Source organism: Myotis nattereri (genome assembly GCF_964212035.1).
Source record: "Myotis nattereri genome assembly, chromosome: 18".
In the NCBI taxonomy this organism is placed as follows: domain Eukaryota; kingdom Metazoa; phylum Chordata; class Mammalia; order Chiroptera; family Vespertilionidae; genus Myotis; species Myotis nattereri.
In genome coordinates, this window is record NC_138093.1 from 8,464,751 (window position 1) to 8,484,077 (window position 19,327).

Sequence of the window (19,327 nt, forward strand, 5' to 3'; positions counted from 1 at the left end):
TGACTCTCCCAAGTTCTTACATATTTAGAAAACTTCCCCAAAGTCGTTTAAGATGAAATGTTGGGCTAGAATAGTGTGGATTTGAATTTGTTTCAGAGTTCAGACTTTGCACTCCAGAAGATTATTTGGCAAAATGAGGCAGATTGATTACACATACCAAGTATGAAACCAAACCTGAGTGGGTTTCTATGGGTTTAATAAATGCATTACCATGTATGTATTCTACTGCCCTCTCATGGGTAAGATGAAGATATACCTAGTGGTAGTGTCTTTTTAAGTCTGAGAAGAGGATGTTAAATTTAGCGGTTTGTATGATTTTGATAAAGTAAAAGAAAATCAGGTTCTCTAAGGGACCTACACATACTCAGCTAACAGAACTTCAACTTCAGAAAACAGGGAGGAGACTTAACACTAGGGCTAGTACAAACATGCTGTTGGGATCACGCCTCTGCTTACGGCAACCTGTATAGAATGTGGAGACAGACAGGAATTTGCTATTTTTAATTTTTTTTCCATTTGAAATGAACGTCATTTCTTTCTGAGACGTTTCACCAAATTCTCTTTTTCACGTTTGTATCCACTGATCCTATAACTTCACATTGTGAACTACTTGAGAGTAGGGATGAAAGCTTATTCTTTATACCTTTGCTGTCTAGAATAGTACCTGATGCTTTTGATATTCGATCAGTAATTGTTTACTAAGTAAAATGAATGAAGTATCAGCCCAACCACTAGATGGCAACACAGTTGTATGTGCATAAGTATAGTCTGGCTAATTGGAATATGACTTCAGCCTGAGTAATAGGCAATTTCTAGAAAGTTATATCTTGTTTTGGTAAGTGAAATCATTTAAAATGTATCACTATAAGTGACTATAACTTTATTGTCAATGAAATCCTTAAAGCTAAGAATCCTTTTGTAAGATAAATTCTCACTAAGATAGAGTAACTCATAAGTATAGATTTTCTATATTTACACCTGTTCTACTTTTGTCTAAGAAAGCCACTCTTCACTTATATCTGGTCAGAAGGACTTTTCAATGATCCAAGTGCCTAAGCAAGTTTTATTCTATAAACCAAAAGTTCTCCCAATAACAAGTCATTGCTTGTATCCCTCCCCCCCCCCCCCACCCCCACGCCTTAATAACTGTTTTGCCTGCGGTCATAGAAATTCTGGGATCAGACAAACCTAGGTCCCCACAGCTACTGCTCACTTAGGTGTATCCTTGTGCAGGTTATTAACTTCACTAACTTCAGTTTATTCATCTTCCCCGCTATAGAGATAGTAACACCTTTATAAAGTTGTGAAACGAGTTAAATTAAATGATGTCAGTGGAATAATATCTAATACAGTCCTTGGCTTCTAGTAAGGATTCAAGAACTGGTAACTATTATTATTCACATGAAAATCTCACCCGTATATTATTTGGTTTATTTATTTTAGTCTCCTGACTTAAGGCCTTCGGCAATTAGGTTAAGTTCATAACACCAGGTTTCATAGCGATAGGCCATGCGGATCTGGGCGACATTTGTCCTCCGGATATCATTTCCCATAGGGCCTTCCTCTAGGTAATTGTTGCCCAGGAACTTCGCTTTCTCCTATAAGAGAGAAGTAAGCAGAATGGTTGTTATCTCTTGGTACCCTGATATAGACAATCATTACACCCTCCACAAGGATTCCTTCCTTATGTTAGCCATTGGCAAAAGGAAAAGAAAAGAAGAAGAAGAAAACGATTAAAAGCACATACCCAGTGCCTCAGTGTGCATGGTCAGCTGAGACATGAGTGCATTTTGTTTTCCTTGCCCAAACGGCATGGCCAGAAAAATAGAATAATTCTCTCTAGTCCCTGTCCATAGCAACTGCATGTGATTTGGGGGATAATTTTCCCCCCCGTTGTATTTCCAACTCAGTTTTCAATATTCAGGTGACCAGATCTAAAATCCGAAGGGCAATCAGGCAAAGACAGATCTACCTCGTGAGAAATTCCACATTGCAGAACGCTGTTCCTTGCCACCTCACACATGTCACAGGTACTCAGCTTGAAGACTTGTGCGGCAATGGCGTACTCTTCCATTAGGGGCTCCTTCGGTTATGTATTTAAATGAGGCAAAAAGAAAGCAGGAAAGAAAGGAAAGGAATGCATTAAAAGAATGGCACCTTGCACAAAAAGAATAGTGAAAGAAATCAATTTAACTTTTAAAATTCTGGGCGGGAAACAACAGCCCAACAAAATATGCTTGTATTGCTCAAGATTCCATATGAGTACCTTGGTGAAGTGGAATTGCATGGGGTCATCTGTAGACAGTGAGATCATTAGCCCTTTCTGGAGGAAATCTAAGAAAGGATTTTTGGCATATTCTAGAAATAAGCTGTTGTTACTTAATGGCGACATAGCGATGGGAATCTGAGCTAAGAAAAACAGATACTGTAATACAGGAGTCTGGAAAGGAAAAGGAAAAGAAAATTATTTAAGCATGTTGACAAAGGGATACAAATGAGAAATGTTAAAACCCCGTGGTCCACCTCAAGTTTTAGCTTTCAAGTAATTATCACCTGTCCTTTAAATCCCCTTCTGAAGAAGAGGAATCCTTTTTAAATATGAATAATATTTAGAACAAAATTATGTGGGATCATCAGCTCTCAGAAGCGTTGAGCTGGATGGCTGTCTCTGGCAAAAGACCTCACCTAGAAACATTTCTTTTTTTCTCTACAAGGAAGTTCTGACTCTCACGAGAGGCATTTTAAGACGTGCTATAACAAGGAATCTGGCAAACACTAGCGTAAGGTGAGTCAAGCTGCCTCTGAATTATCCTTTGTCAGAGTTCTAAAATGGAAGCCAGGCCACCTGCTAACCCATCTCGGCCGTCAATAGCGGGGTAATCTTGGGCACGTTCCTTCACTTCTCTGGGCCTCTGTGAAAATGAACGGCACCACATAATCTCACAACCAGTTTTGTTCTACTTTAACCTGATGTCAGTCTTGATAATGACTTGTGACTAGCTCCAATAAAAAGTCATTATTCTTTGTAATTTTATTTTTCAATAACAGTTTACATTCAATCTTATTTTGGGTTACCTTCAGGTATACAGCATAGTGATTTGACATTCATATACCTTACAAAGTATTCTTCCCAATATTTCCCGTACCTACCTGGCATCATACATCGTTATTACAATATTATTGACTATATTCCCTATGTTGTACTATACACATAGGTAGTCACAGAATAGTCTTAATCCCTTCACCTTTTCACCCATTCACCAAACCCGTCTCCCCTCTGGCAATCACCAATCTGTTCTCTGTGTTTGTGAGTCTTTCAATTTTGATTGCTTAAAAAACGTACTATTATTAAGAGAGCTCTGTCTCACCTTTTTTAAATTCAGGCCATGAGAAATGTTGTCTGCTGTCATGAATGCTGTCAGGAGATGGGTGAGCGCTCCAGCTTCCCCACAGTGAGGTCGGAACAGAAACGTATTCATGCCTCGTTCCCTAGGGAAATGGAACTGCTATAGGAGTCACAAGTGACTGACTAAGACCTGGCAACAATTCTGGGCATAGAGCAATTTACGAGAAAATTTGATAGAAAAATGAACTCTCTGGAAGGGTATTCAAGGGACATGGCAAAACCAGCAATTCCGAGTCACCATCTTAAGTCTTCCTAAACACAGACTTTTGAAAAATAGGCATCAGAGAACATGAGGGTACAAAGGAAAGTCAGGATTTGATTACCTGAACAGAAACATGTTTAGTTTCCACAGGAAATTCAGCAGCGTCCCCATATCATCATTTCTCCTACTCACACTTCAGGGGGAAACTGTTTCCAGAAAGCCCCAGAATAATATTCCTCTATTTATTCTTACTTAGATCTATCAAGAAGGGGGAAATGTATGGGGTTTTATAATAAATTGCATAGTTACTACTGTAAATTACTGTAAACATCCAAAGAAAATGAACTGTGAATGTTACTGGAGGCTCCAAAATGTCCATTCCTGCCCCTAAATAAATATAAGAAACTGGAGAAAAAGTCAAGGGGAAGACATGTCTGATTTGAGCCAGCTGGAAGCATCCCACCAGTGCATTCCAGGCCCTTGACCGCCACAGGTGCCCATGCACCAGGAGAGAAGTGTGCCAAATAGATTCTCCTTGCTCCAATTCTCATCTACTTACTTTCTCAGGCTGTTGAGCACCATGATGTTCGCATACATGTAGTAGGCATAGTAAGTGTAAGATGGATTACTTCCCATTGTCCACTCCTGGGGCTTGGGGCTCTTGGAGGAAAACATGTGGCCACTGTGTTTGGACTCATCATCCACACTGTCAAAGCCAGTAATCTGCCAGGAAAAGCAAACCAGGCCATGGGTTCAGTCTGACTTCAGGGTCCCAGCCCTCAGACAAACTTTGAGCTCCCAAAGGCAAGGACCAAACATCAGAGATAAGCACCAGGGACTAGTCCCGGCCAGGTAGGTGGGCTTGTTTGTGCGCAGCAAGATGGAAGCCGGCAGGTCGTGCTTACATGCTTGAGGAAGACACTGAGATCTGGGTGAGCCTGGGGGTTGATGGTGGCCTCAAATATTGGCATGAAAATATTCTCCAGCATCTTCCCAAAGTGCGGAAGGAAATTCTTAGCTCGAAATACATCGCTAGAGGCAAGAATGAAGAGAATTTAGGAGGATGGAAAGATTTTTTAGGACTGATAGCCCCAATTCGAGGGAACCAGAGGATCAAATGCCATGTTCAGGAAAAGACCTAGTATGTCCATCCTGGTACACTCTTCTTGGTTACCCAAAAAGAGGGATTCAGTTGTGGTTGGGCATAGAAAGTATCAATTTCTTGCCTGATGGCCCCATCTCTTCTACAAATCCTCATGTGGTGAGAAAAGCGAACCTTGACAGCTAAATCTAGGTAGAGAATGAGGAGTATAGGGACTCTAACATAAAAGGTTCAATTATTTATGTGTGTGTGGTGTACAAGATGGTGCACATGGGACAGTTATCAAGAACAATCCTGATGTATTGCAGCCAGGGGCAGTCTAACAAATTCTTATGATAGCACTCAGCATATGCCAGCCACTCTAGTAACGGACCAGAAATATTAGCTAACTTAATCCTCATAACAACTCAATAAGTTAAGTACTGGTATTACCCCATTTTAAAGATGATAAAACCAAGGCACACAGCTAAGTATGTGGTAGGGTTAGGATTCAAGCACAGCCAGTCTGGGTCCATGCTTCTAGCCACCACACCTACTGCCTCTCTGCCGTAATGATATTACACAGAAAGTACTAATTCCAGCCCAAAAGTTACTTTTTTGGCTAAAGAGATAGGATAAAATTCTTGTATTGCCACAGGGCACACAGAACATGAAGTAGGTGGCCAGAAAATATATCAACACTTATGTTAGATAAATACTCAATGACACCAAACATCTCTGAGGGCGATGAGTAATTAACAGATGGTAATACCATTGATAAAGACTCATTGATTATGGAGAACTTGAGCACTTGCTGATGAGACGATCAGCAGACAGTTAGACGTGGTTTCTGATACAAGGAAGCTATATCCCAGTAGAGATGAGAATGGGAAAGAGTGAACTGGACACAGAGAGGAAGAGCAGGAGAAAGAAAGTGTATAGTAAAATGCCTATAGTTCTTAGCTAAGTTGTAATCATTCTCAATAAGTTACTTTGTGATCTACGTGAAGTCCTGTGTTTTTTAAAAAAAACAAAACCAAAAAGCCTTCTGGTTAGAAACTTGAACTGATAGGATCTTCCTAACTTCTGTCTCTGGCCAGGCGTGCTGCACCCAGAGGGAACCAAGTCAGGCACCCAGGACGCAGGACCCAGGACGGAGAGCATATTCCTGTCTTGATCTGCTGCACGCTTCTTGTTTGTGTAGAGGAGGTGAGGCAGGTACGTACTAGATCCTGGGGACCTGGATCATCCATGTCATGTTGGGGCAGTGGATGCGGTTGCGGACGAACCAGGTGGAGAGTTTGCTCCACTCCTCAGGACTTCGGCCGTAGATTGACAGGCGGGGCTCGGCGTGCTGGTACTTGGCCTCCACCAGGTCTGCACCTACCTCCTGCAAAGCCAAGAGAGGAGTCCAAAGCCAGGAATTCCTACAAATCAATCAGGGGCTGAGCCTGTGGGGTCCAGGAACAGGAGATGGGTACGAAGAAGAATGGAGGAAACATGAGAAGTCAGTGGGAAACTGTCAAGGTTAAGCTCTAAGGGAACAGTTGAGGGGAATCCCACGGGGAGGAAAAGACGAATAGGACATTATGGAGTCTAGAGAGTGAAAAAGTCAGACTAGGCATGATGAGATATCCCAGGCACCTGCAAAAGAAATCCAGCTTTTCATAGGCCCCCTACCTCCCAAAACACACATCTCCCAACTCCACATGTCATTCCCGCTCCCTAATGCTCAGACATGAAAATGAGGGCGGGTTCCAATCCCAACTCTTCCTGAATTTACAGCTCCCAAAGCCCGAGAAACAGATCCTTAATCCCAAATCTAATCCTACGAATAGAGGTCTTTTAAAATCATCACAGTGGGGGGAGAACCAAGATGGCGGCATAGGTTAACGCCGGAGTTTGCTGCTTTGAACAACTACTTCAAAAGTGAAACCAAAAAACGGAAGGGACATCACCCAGAACCACAGGAACGCTGGCTGAGTGGAAGTCCTACAACTAGGAGGAAAGAGAAACGCATACGGACACTCAGAGGAGGCGCAGTGCTGAAGTCAAATTCTGAGGTGCGGAGTGCGCAGAGCGGGCTGGCGGCGGAGGGCGCGGTTGGCGTTTTCAATCGGGAGGGAGTCGCAGACTCTGAGCTCCAGATACAGGCGAGTCTTTAGGGACCCAGACTCAAACGGGAGAAGCGGGACTGTCTGGCTTTGGTCAGAGCGAGTGCAGCTTTCTCTCCGAGCTTTGCAGCCATTGCTGGGACTCAGAGAGGCAGAGCCCCTGGGGACAGGACTGAGAGCCGCCATCACTGCTCTCTCCGGCCCACCCTATTGATACTGTGCGACCCGCCCCGCCCAAGCCCTGCACAGAGGCATTTGCCGGATAGCCTCAGGCAAAGGCTAGATTAGCACCTCCCTAGAGGACAGAAGTTCTCTCATTGCAGACACAGCTAATTCTCATAGCCACTTGGCCTGGAGGTCAAACCCTCCCTGGTATTAGCTACAACAATCAAGGTTTATAAGACTGCGCACAAAGACCACTAGGGGGTGCACCAAGGAAGCATAACAAAATGCGGAGACAAAGAAACAGGACAAAATTGTCAATGGAAGATATAGAGTTCAGAACCACACTTTTAAGGTCTCTCAAGAACTGTTTAGAAGCCGCCGATAAACTTAATGAGATCTACAAGAAAACTAATGAGACCCTCGATCGTATATTGGGGAACCACCTAGAAATTAAGCATACACGGACTGAAATAACGAATATTATACAGACTCCCGACAGCAGACCAGAGGAGTGCAAGAATCAAGTCAATGATTCGAAATGCGAGGAAGCAAAAAACACCCAACCGGAAAAGCAAAATGAAAAAAGAATCCAAAAATGCGAGGATAGTGTAAGGAGCCTCTGGGACAGCTTCAAGCGTACCAACATCAGAATTATAGGGGTGCCAGAAGATGAGAGAGAGCAAGATATTGAAAACCTATTTGAAGAAATAATGACAGAAAACTTCCCCCACCTGGTGAAAGAAATGGACTTACAGGTCCAAGAAGCGCGGAGAACCCCAAACAAAAGGAATCCAAAGAGGACCACACCAAGACACATCATAATTAAAATGCCAAGAGCAAAAGACAAAGAGAGAATCTTAAAAACAGCAAGAGAAAGAAACTCAGTTACCTACAAGGGAATACCCATACGACTGTCAGCTGATTTCTCAACAGAAACTTTGCAGGCCAGAAGGGAGTGGCAAGAAATATTCAAAGTGATGAATACCAAGAACCTACAACCAAGATTACTTTATCCAGCAAAGCTATCATTCAGAATTGAAGGTCAGATAAAGTGCTTCACAGATAAGGAAAAGCTAAAGGAGTTCATCACCACCAAACCAGGATTATATGAAATGCTGAAAGGTATCCTTTAAGAAGAGGAAGAGGAAGAAAAAGGTAAAGATACAAATTATGAACAACAAATATGCATCTATCAACAAGTGAATCTAAGAATCAAGTGAATAAATAATCTGATGAACAGAATGAACTGTTGATTATAATAGAATCAGGGACATAGAAAGGGAATGGACTGACTATTCTTGGGGGGGAAAGGGGTGTGGGAGATGCGGGAAGAGACTGGACAAAAATCGTGCACCTATGGATGAGGACAGTGGGTGGGGAGTGAGGGCGGAGGGTGGGGCGGGAACTGGGAGGAGGGGAGTTATGGGGGGGAAAAAAGAGGAACAAATGTAATAATCTGAACAATAAAGATTTAATTAAAAAAAAATAAATAAAATCATCACAGTGGACATTTCAGAAGAAATTCTTATATTCATTTATGTAGTGCTTAATTCCAAGGATAGCCTGCTTTTCCCCTCCCTCCCCCCTTCCCTCCCTTCCTCCCTCCCTTCCTTCTTTCCTTCCTCTCTCCTCTCTCCTTTCTTTCCTCCCTCTCTCTCTCCCCCTCCTCAAGAGCTAGGCCAGGCATCATAGATCTGGTGATTCCTCCTCACCTTGATGATAGTGGCGAAATATTCCCCATCAATGTAATTGTCAGTCTTAAGGTAGAGGTCCCGCAGCTCACTTGCTCCTACAGGATTGTATTTGTCATTGAATTTATCAAAACGCTGGAAAGTCTGGCGTCCCTGAATCAGGAAACAGGAACACATGGGTGTCGTTACCAGACCTGCCTGGACACAGAGGGGCCTGGTGGCAAGGGAAGGGGCTGGGCTCCAAGAATGGAATCTGGGACAGTTGATGAATGAGTAAACCTTAACATTGTCTGTGGTGCTTGCGGTCAGCATGGTAAGCCAGCATGGCTCTGAGAAGGGAGCGTCTGTAGGAAAAAGGCATGTGGGGTTCTTCAGTGTTCGAGTGAAACTGACGTTATCTTTTCAACCTACAGCATGAACATCCAGAGAGTCAACAGTCAGGTCGTAGGGATGCATTTTTAATTTAGCGAAAAGCTCCTTTAGGGTCAGCTTTTTCTCCTTGGTGCTATAGACCACTCTGTCAGCGTCAACGTGGTAAGATTTCTTGATAAAGCGCAGAAGGTGTTTCTGGTTCATGCAAGCAGCTGCATGGATATGGGTGTCCACCTGAGTGTACATTCAGAGAAAGAAAACCAGCAGTCAGCTTTCGTTGTACTGCTCTGTTAAAGGCTATGGTGCCTGCAAATCGCACTGTGGTGGGAGGAAGGAATAAGTGACAAGGCTGTGACTTGACAGCTGGTGGAAAAGGCCCAACAAAAAAACCCGACCAAACAAACAAACAAAAAACCCAACCAAACAAAATACCCTTGGCACCTTTCTATGTCCTTGCAAGGATGTGAAGGTTAGGCTGGATGAAATAACAATGCCTGCTTCTGTTGTAAAACGTTACATCCAATTTACTTCCCCTTTACATCTGATCCACACAAAATTCTTGGGGACCATTCTCTACCCCTGAGACACATCCAGAAGTGAAGTAGATACCATAGTTTTCAGCCCCCAAGAGAGAAAGGATTGAAATTATGACAGCACATATGAGCTATTTTTATAATTACAATTTTATAAGCTGAAGTATTGATAGGTTATACAGAATTTGGTCCCAAATCTCTGCCCATATATTTCCTATTCCCACTTCCTTGCAACCACTTATATGGTCAGAACACATCTTGGAAGTGTTCCCAGTTGATGCGTTTTCCACAATCATTAGTTCATTGAGTGTCCATAATCCTTTTGTGAGCTAGACTGAGCAGATATGCTTCTCAATGAGGAATATGAAACTCCGAAATATTTAATCCCGTCTCCAATGTCTTACAGTCAGGAAGCAGAAGAAAAAGGACTAGGATGAAGAGCTTTCAGATCCTGAATAGTGGGTTTTGAGGTTTTATTTGCTTTTGTTATTTCTGTGGTTGAGGATTATAACTTTTTATGACAAGAATGTGGTAAACCTTTCTATGTGGAACCCATACAAATGGCTTTTAACCTTTTGGACATAATCTGTCTGCTTTTAGTAAATTTCACTTAATCTACAGAAATCTCACATTAATCAGAAAGACAGTATCTTTCTTGTCCTGCTCAGAAAATACTAATTGGGTTAATGTTTTTGCCAGGGATGACCACTGAGCAGCGAAACGCTTACCTTCCTGCAGTTGTAGAAGTCCCGGTGGGGGTTGTTCTTCAGCTCCTTTAACTCATCCATCTCGTTGAGCATCTCGTGGACCTGGAACTTGGAGGAGAGGAACTTCAGGCGCCGGTGGGTGTAGGTCTTTCTGTGAAAAATTAAGTCACATGATTCTAAAAAATTCCAGACATTTAAGGAAGTCACAATTTCAAAACCATCAGGACCCTCAACAACTACAGGAAACTATTATTAGAACAAACATTTCAGTTTACTCTGGGTCCCAAGGGCTTAATCTTTTCATCAAAATTGTACATAATAATGAGGGAGGACTTAGGAAGGCATTTCAAGGCAGGGGAGACCGTGTGGCTCAAGGTGGAGGCCCTGGCTTTGGAGTTGGCATCTTTGGGCTCGAATCCTTTCTCAGTCAGTTGTGTGACTTTGGGAAAATTACTTAACGCATCAGAATCTCAGCCTGTAGAAGTGAAATTATAAATAAATACTTCATAAAACAATTTTGAGGAGTATAAGAAATCATGTACATGGAGGGCTTAACACAGCTTTTTAAACATCATAAGCACTTAATAAACACTTATGTTTCCTATCAATAGTTGAAGTAGTAGGTTAGATCTCACTAAACACTTACACGGGTCCTTGGGCAATCAAAGCAAGTAAAAAATTCATATCATCTACGAAGGAGTCCAGATTGGGGTAGGGGAGCGGCTTAGGCTCATCCTTGCTGGCTGCTGCTTCGCTGGGGTAGACATAGACCACACCGTCCTTCATTGTGAGGTGATAACCCAGGTTTTCCGGGAGGTCGTCTGTTCGGAAAGGGTCTTCTCCCTTCTTCACAGGAGGGGTGAAGACTTTTTCAATGAAACAGAGAAATGTATCAGCACACAGGATGAATGACCGCATAAAAACAACCAAAATATGAAATACCGTAAAATCTCATTCGTTTGGAATGCTGTACATTGTAGACTGTCATTATCCAGAGCTGATAAAGTTTATTTTTATGTTGTTGCTCAAAGGTGACTAAATCAGTAGTATAAAGTAACTATCATAGTTTTTATCTGGTATAAGAATAATTTTCAAGTTCTTTAGAAGTACTGTTTACATAATTGATATGTTATTTACAAATAATTTTAATTATTTACTAAAATTGGTTATCAGAGGCTTCCTGTTTAGAGTGTTTTCTTAGCTTATGAAATAATTGCATAGAAATAAAAATAAAATGACAGTTAGAAAGTAGAGTTTGGACCTTTTCCGTATTTAAACCAACCTTCTCTATCAGTCTTAATGTAGAGATGATGTTTTTTAATAGGCTTAATTATCACAGCAGTTTTAGGTTCACAGCAAAACTGAGCAACCAGTACAGAGTTCCCATTACCCCTAGCCGCCCCCCTCATACACACACAGAGCCTCACTATCAGTCCCCCACCAGAGAAGTATATGTGTTACAGTCAATGAGCCTACACCTTGTTATCACCCAGAGTCTATAATTTACATCAGGGTTCACTCTTGGTGTTGTACATCCTATGGGTTTTAACAGATATATAATGACATGTATCCAACCTTACAGTATCACAGAATAGTCTTACTGCCCTAAGAATCCTTTGTGCTCCATCTTGAGTAGTTTTAATATACATGGAAATATAAAATAATTTTTTTGTTGTAAGAATGACAATTCTAATCGTAATTATATTTCCCACATTTTAGAGCACATACACTTTCTGCTCAAGGAGTTAAGAAGGGATTATATGGATGAATGACCCCTTCTTTCCACTGCTACAGTTTCAACCTAAGAAAGCCAAGAACGAACTCCACACTGTCCTTGGGCAATCAAAGCATTTCGCCTTGAAAACAAGGGGTCCAGTGGGCTGGGATGGAACCTGCAACCCAGGTATGTGTCCTTGACCAGGAATTGAACCCAGGACCCTTTGGTGTGTGGGCTGACGCTCCAATCACTGAGCCACACCAGCCAGGGAATGACTCTGATATTTTCAGACTGGATTATTTTTAATCTAGAGGCATATTTAGTAGTTAGCAGTTGAACCTAAAGATATATTCCATACATTGAAGAAGAGAATTACTTACCTGGATAGAAGTTCTCATTTGCTACCCAAGGCTCCCCATCAATGTTCCGCAAGTACTTGGAGGGGGTTTTAGGGAACCTCTGAAAGGACTTCTGCATGTATTTCTCCCGTATACAAAGTGCCCGATACAGACCCTTACATACTATTTCAAAATCTTCAACTGTAACCTGCCAAAAACATTTCAGGGCATCAGAATCATTCCTGTGGAAATCCGAGACGTGGGGAAAGCTTGTCGTTGGCACCTCCCAACTGACCTGAGTATTGCTGAGCCCCACCTGCCCACGTGGTTGCCTCCTAGCTGACTTGGGCCCTGGGTCTCCCTCCAAGGGCAGGTCCTGAAGTTTTCCTCTCTCTTCCATTTCTACCAAAACTTACCTGTCAGACGAGTCTTTCCTTACTGTCCTGTGTTTGTTTTTGTTATTTGTTAGCTAGCAGTGATTATCTAGAAAATATGATGAAAAGAACCCATTCTATGATGAAAAGGACCAATTGAACTGAATCAGTTGTTACCAGGGATCAGTGACCTTAAGAACTTAGCCCTGGTTTCCCTTTACCTCTCTGTTCAGTTAACAGGGTGAAGACTGATCTGGGTACAGAAAATGAATAATGAAAAATCCCCCCTCTTGCCCTCCCTTCCTTCCTTCCTCCCTTCCAGGTAACATAAAAACATTTTAAATTTGGGCATATAGAGAAAATATCTCAACTGAAAGGCAATGTGACTCTCATGGGAGAATTCCAACCACTTGCTGGTCAGTGAGGGCAATATTTTGGGATGAGTAGAGTGTCATGCATCCCTCAAATCCTAGCATGCCTTCTATAGCTTTAAATGGGTCAGAACATCATCCTGTGAGAGCTCATTCTTTTGGATGATTTTAAAGAGAACTTTATCTGCGGCTAAAAGTGGAGAGATTCTGGAGTGAAATGGTCTTGGAATTGTTGGAAATTTCCTAGACCGGCCTATGCAGGCTTGTTCCCAGTGGTTCCCAGATATTGATTCTAATCAGTTGAACTCTTTTTAGTCTGCAGGCCAATGCTCTATCCACTGAGCCAAACCAGCTAGGGCAATTGAACTCTTTTTAAAGACCTGCTGACCTTGGTGAGTCTGGCGTAGGTGCTAGGTCTGAGGGTCTGCTTTCATGGCGTGCTTGTCTCGCCACCTAATGGGTCACCAGTTTATCAGCTCCTCAAGGGTAAGATCTAGATCTTATTCACCTTCGTGTCCTCAGCACGTAGCACACCATACCTACCACAGAGTCGGTGCTCAGTAAGGACCGATTGAACTGAATCAGTTGTTACCAGGGATCAGTGACCTTGAGAACTTAGCCCTGGTTTCCCTTTACCTCTCTGTTCAGTTAACAGGGTGAAGACTGATCTGGGTACAGAAAATGAATAAATAACAATAGTGGTCATTGCACTGCTCTGTGACTTTCCAATACCTCAGGACTAACCCTAAGTGGGTCAGTTGCAGAGAAAAGGGCTGAGGACTGGTCAGGAAAACTATATTTGGAGCATAGACTGATGACTAAACACAGTTTCATCGATACGATGCTGATTCTGCACGTCCATGTGGCAGAGATTTATTAACTGACCAACTGTTCTGGGTAGAGCAGGCAGGTCAAGTTGTTTATGCCCCGAACTTACTGTCCCTGTGGCATCCTAGAGCCTGTTCCAAGCCACCCTCTATTATGTAAGCATCTGCCATGAAACTGGAGAGGACAGCTGGTCAAAGGGTAACAGCCCCTTTGGAATTTTCTCACCTGTCTCTCATCGTCCTGCTTTCTTCTGGTCTCTCCCCTCTTCTCTCTTTTTCCTTCTTTTTCTTGGATTGATTCATGCTGCCTGTAGCCCTTCTCTCTATTCTACGTCTGTCCTGGGTCCATCTTTTCCCAGGAGCCCCCTGTGCCTCCTGGAGGCTGCTTTCCTGCTTGGTGATGCCCTCAGTGAGAACAGTCCACCAGCTGGTTCCTTTGGTTCTTTTGCTCAAATCTGTCCACTATATTGTGTAACACACACACTACATTCTACTGCGTATTCCCAAGGTGCAAGAAAGGAGATACAAGAGAAATTACAGGGGGGCGGGGAGCTTAACAAAAATATGAAAGCAAGACAGAAATATAAGTCCTGGCATATTGTTTTTGAAATGCAGTCATGTATAACACAGGGCAGATGAGCTAACACCTTTCTCAAAAGGAAGGGGATGAAGGTAAGAAGCTGAAACAATCAAGCTGAGTGTCTTCCCAACAGTTAGGGACCAGGAGCAACTCACCCCCGAGGCATAATCGCCAGTGATCTGCACTCTCTGGAAATCGGGCACCTCCTGGTAGGTTGGAGATGAAGAGATGTATTCGTCAATTTGGGACATTTTGGTGGACGATGTTTCACTTTGTGGAATAGACAGATTAATAGTCTTCCGTCCGAAGAAACGCTTTTTTCTGGGTTAAAAGAAAAAAAAGGATTTATCTTTGTCTTCATTGGAAGTTTCATTGTGATAAATTGATGTTCACTATGCAACTTCATTTTGAGAACAAAAAGTGAAAACTAAAATGTGGGTTGGGTGTCAGAAACAGGATCTGACCATATGGGAGGAGATATCACATGACTGTTCCCTTCCTCCTGGAGCAGTGGGCTTGAGGGAACATACTAGAAGGCTTTCAGCATGACGTTGTTCCCAGGTGCCCACCCCTAGCAGAACAGGCAGTCTGGGGACTGCAATAAACACAGGCTGCATCAGTTACTACCTGTGCATATTCTTTCAATTCTGTGAGCTTCTGTCTCCCCATCTGCAAAAAATTGTGTACTGATGCCTACCTTATAGAATTTCTGTATGATTTCATGTACATAAAATGCCTAGCACAATACCTGGAACTTACAAGTTGCATAATCAATATTACTTCTTCAAATCAGCAAGTACTTATTGATCCAAACCCGATGTTGGGTCCTATGGGGGATGCCAAAGAAGGTGGATTGTTGTTCTCTTTACAGACATGGAGCCAAGAGGAAGGCAGCAGAATGATCTCTCCCCTGTGAAGCGGCGGGTGAGAGGTTGGGGGAGTGCTATGAAGAGGAGGTTCCAGGTAAGTGGTTGATATAGGTCTGAGGACTAAACCATGGCAGATACTGAGTAGTGGAGTAGCTCAAATAAGGGAAAAGAAACAGGTTTGTGGAGAGGAATCTATGGAAGTTGTTGGGAGGCAGTAATTCTGCATTATATGCATAGGGTGGGCAGGGCAGGGAGGCAGAAATGGAAGGCTGTGCTCCTGGGCCTGGAGGAGGTCCGACTGGCTGGAGGGCAGGATTCATATCCGGTAGCAGGACACTAAGGCTGGCGAAGGTCGGAGTCTCAAGATGAGGCTCCCGAGTTCCAGTTCCTGAACCCATCAGGCGTACGGTGAGTGTGTGCACAGCGGCCATCAGCCCACTTTGGTTTGGAACAAGCGCACAGTAGCTCATGTCCTCTTGCCCAGGTGATATGGCGTCTTCAACTAGAGGGAGTTGTGACTGAGGGTAGGAGGGCCACTGTTTTCTCCCGTTTTAGTGATTGTTACCTTGCCCTAGTGTATATAAAGGGGGCTGGAGGAGAAATTTTAAATTTCTGGCAGAATTCTTCCTTTGAGTTGAACCATCATTCAGACACACGGAACCACCTGCCCTGACATTTCCCCTTCTGTGTGTCCCCATGTACGAAGTACCTGCCTTACAGCACTTACCTCTTGCCTGCTGTGGAGGTGGACAGAGACTCCATGTGGAATATGTGTGCTTGCATCTCGAGATGGGAAATTGGACAGATGTCATCCACATCAAAGGGGGAAAGCTCTTGACGGCCCCCCTCATCTTTGACTTCAGAGGCAAACACTTTTTCAGCAAAGCTACGCATTGCATCATCCATTTCTGAAAGAGGTGTTTGCGTGTTAGTATTCAAGCACTTTCGCAGAAGTCATCGAGGGTTTCTGCTATGTGTGAGGCACAGTGCTCAGGACTGCCCGGGGTGCAGGGCTCCCCTGCTCTCTGATCAGTGTCCCAGAAATGTGTGGGAGTTGCTGCTGCTCTCTCTTGAGTGGCTTGGTGTGGGTAGCTAGGAAATCCATGATCAGAAACACAGGTCTGATTCTTACAACGCATTTCAAGATGGGTTTGGGCTCTTGTAGGACTAGCACTTAACATAAGATCACCTGAACTGGCAGGGCTAAGTGTGATACCATGGTAACCATGCGGCATAGTCCTTCAATTAGGTTGGAGGAGTGTTTTTTTTATTTTGTTTTGTTTTGGGGGGAGGGGGGTTAAAGATGTACATAGGGTTGTTGGTCCCTGGAGTTTTTCTTCCTAAAGAGAACCAATGATCTAAGTACTTCTGGGGAAAAAAAAGTGTACTTAGGGTCTTTCTTCCTCATAGGATAGATATTGTGTTTTTCTCTATATCACAACCTCGTTTGTTTCCCCCCAAAATCCTGACAACTTAGGAAAATGCTGGCATAGGGGTGAAGGAGACCACTTAAATTTACTACCTAGTGGTGGGAGTCCCATTTCTGAGTGAGCCTTGGAAAGCCACTGTAACATGCTTTAATTTTTCCATTCTTAAAACGGGTGGAAGGGTGACTTTCAGCTCGACAATGAACAACCCCAAGGCTCTCAGGTTGTAAGAAAGGGTGGTGATGGCGGTCAGCATCCCACCGTATTTCCAGATACCCAGTTGTTTCCATCTAAAGAGTCATTACCTCTAATACTTCTAAATGTCTCTTGGTTTTTTTCCAGCAAAGCGTAGGTAGCAAATAATGAAAATGGCAACCAGCTATTTGGAGCGACAGTAGGAGACGAACATTCTTCACACGATGACAAAGCAAAGTGCATGCAAAGAGGAAGATCCCCCACTCCTCCCCCATCAGCGTCTCTACAGGTCTCCAAAATGCCCCATCTTCAATTCTATCTTAAGTAAGTGTAACGTGTTCAAGTCTCTGTTCTGCACATACCAGCTCCTTCACCTTCCTCTGTTTCTGTTTCCTTCTCTGTACCGTGGGAATACTAATGCCTTACCAAACCTCGCTCACCAGGCTGTTGTGACACAAGGTGAGATAATGTACGTGGAAATGCTTTAAGGGAAATAAAACACCACAATAGCTGAATGGTGTCATTTGTAGCCTTGGTCAGACAGATATTTGGCATTCTGGGTTAGCTTTGGGCTATTAAGGGAATGATGAATGACATGACTTAGTACAGGCTGAAGCACACATTAGAAATGACAGTCATTGATTCATAACTTCAACACAAACAGTCAGCCACTGTTCAAACCCGGCCTGTCACAGAGAAGCTCACTCTGTTGGCTGAACTTCACGCATCCATTTGCTCCATTTGACTCAAGCACTTTCTGAAACTGAAAAGCATCTTAAAGTGCTCTGAGTAGTTCTTTGGCAAGCACCACAATCCACGAAGGGACAAATAAAACATTAAATAGGTACATTGGATGGTTTGAGAATGCCTCCCCCACCCCCGCCACTGCCCACTGATCCCTAGAAGGTGTATCATTTCTCCCTGAGCGTCACCAACAAGCACATGCACCTCGGGTGAATGGCAAGCAGCCGTTAGAAGAAGCTCCATGCATCACGAAGGGCCAATGGTAGCAGGCCAGTGGGTTATGATGATGAAGAAGAGGATGAGGATGAGGGTGCTGGGTCTGTGGCAATGCTGCTGGAGGCCTCAGCAGGACAGGATGAAATGGATGCCCGGAGCCAAATCCCAGGTGCTTGAGCTCTGGCTCTTCCAGATAAGCATTCATTCTCTGGGACTGCACACATCTATCTGTTCCATATTTTAAAATATGATTGTTTTTACTAATCATTTTTAAACTATGATTGTATCTTCCTAAGCCACTAGAGACAGTTGAAAAGCAGAAATTCTACAGTATATGCATAACCCCTGGACAGAGACAATACAGGTCAACGGGGGGAAAGAAGGAGGCATCTGTAATACTTTTCAACAATAAAGATGAAATTTTTTAAAACCAACAGCAAAACTTTAGTATCTAAGTGAAATATGAATGGTTAAGTTATTTCATAAAATCAATAAAATGGAATCAACTAAAAAAAGTCATTTACAAAAATTATATGGTTGATATTTCCTTCCACTGAATCAACCAGTTGTTTTGATTTCATGTAACCACAGCTGAAATTTGATTCATAATTCAAGAGCTCTGCCTTTCAAAAATACTTCAGGGAGTGGTGGTTATGGAAAGGAAAGCGTGAGGCTGGTGTTTCAGAAGAGGAGCAGATAAGATTTGGTGACAACCTGGATTCATGGCCTGAAGGACAGATACGCCCATGGATTTGTACAGATCACCGCTGAGCTCTTTTCTGAGCATGTCGTGTGGGAGGGGATGGAGCGTCTGAGTCGAACTGCCTTGAGGTTAGGACATCTGTGTTCAGAGAGAGAACAGACAAGAGAATAGAAAAGGAGTAGAGGGCGAAGCGGAAAGAACAGTGGCCTAAGGAGTGAGAAGAAGTGTCTGTGACCATGGGTGGCCTGGGGCAAACCACACCATCAGTGGTGTTTCAGTGTTCATCATCATGAAAGGCAAGCATTCATAATAATAATGTCAACTTCAGAGAATTGTCATAAAGATTACACAAGAACAGAATCATATTGAATGTAGACTGTAACTGAAAAAAAGCTTTTAAAAAAAGGAATAATTTTAAAACTACACAGTCCTAGTCAGAAGTTGGGGATTATTATTATTAACATAGGAAGTGCAAGACTCGAGAAAAGGAATACCATGCTTGCCCTTCACCCAGCAGATCCAGAAAAGCATGCTTATTTCTCAGCAGTGCTTTGTCAGTGGGGAGGAAGGACAGCTTGTAGGCCCTGCATCGCCCACATCTCATCTCACAGAGGAACTCAGAGGCAGACCTACCAACAGTCAGCTAAAGGACAAGTCTCATTTGAGCTGGAGGGGAACATACATGTAAAGCTACA

General features: G+C 43.1%; 1 protein-coding gene across 1 annotated transcript; it reads right to left on the minus strand.

Annotated features, from left to right (window-relative positions):
• Window positions 1–1,439: 1,439 nt before the first annotated feature.
• On the minus strand, window positions 1,440–16,253 carry AMPD1 (adenosine monophosphate deaminase 1; the record flags this gene model as incomplete). Its single annotated transcript, XM_081113089.1, has 14 exons — window positions 1,440–1,598; window positions 1,973–2,083; window positions 2,267–2,440; window positions 3,369–3,489; window positions 4,168–4,331; window positions 4,514–4,640; window positions 5,916–6,079; window positions 8,681–8,812; window positions 9,071–9,265; window positions 10,293–10,422; window positions 10,918–11,137; window positions 12,369–12,534; window positions 14,634–14,799; window positions 16,075–16,253. 14 exons carry the CDS (start codon window positions 16,251–16,253, stop codon window positions 1,440–1,442), a joined length of 2,208 nt encoding a protein of 735 aa, XP_080969215.1.
• Window positions 16,254–19,327: the final 3,074 nt, after the last annotated feature.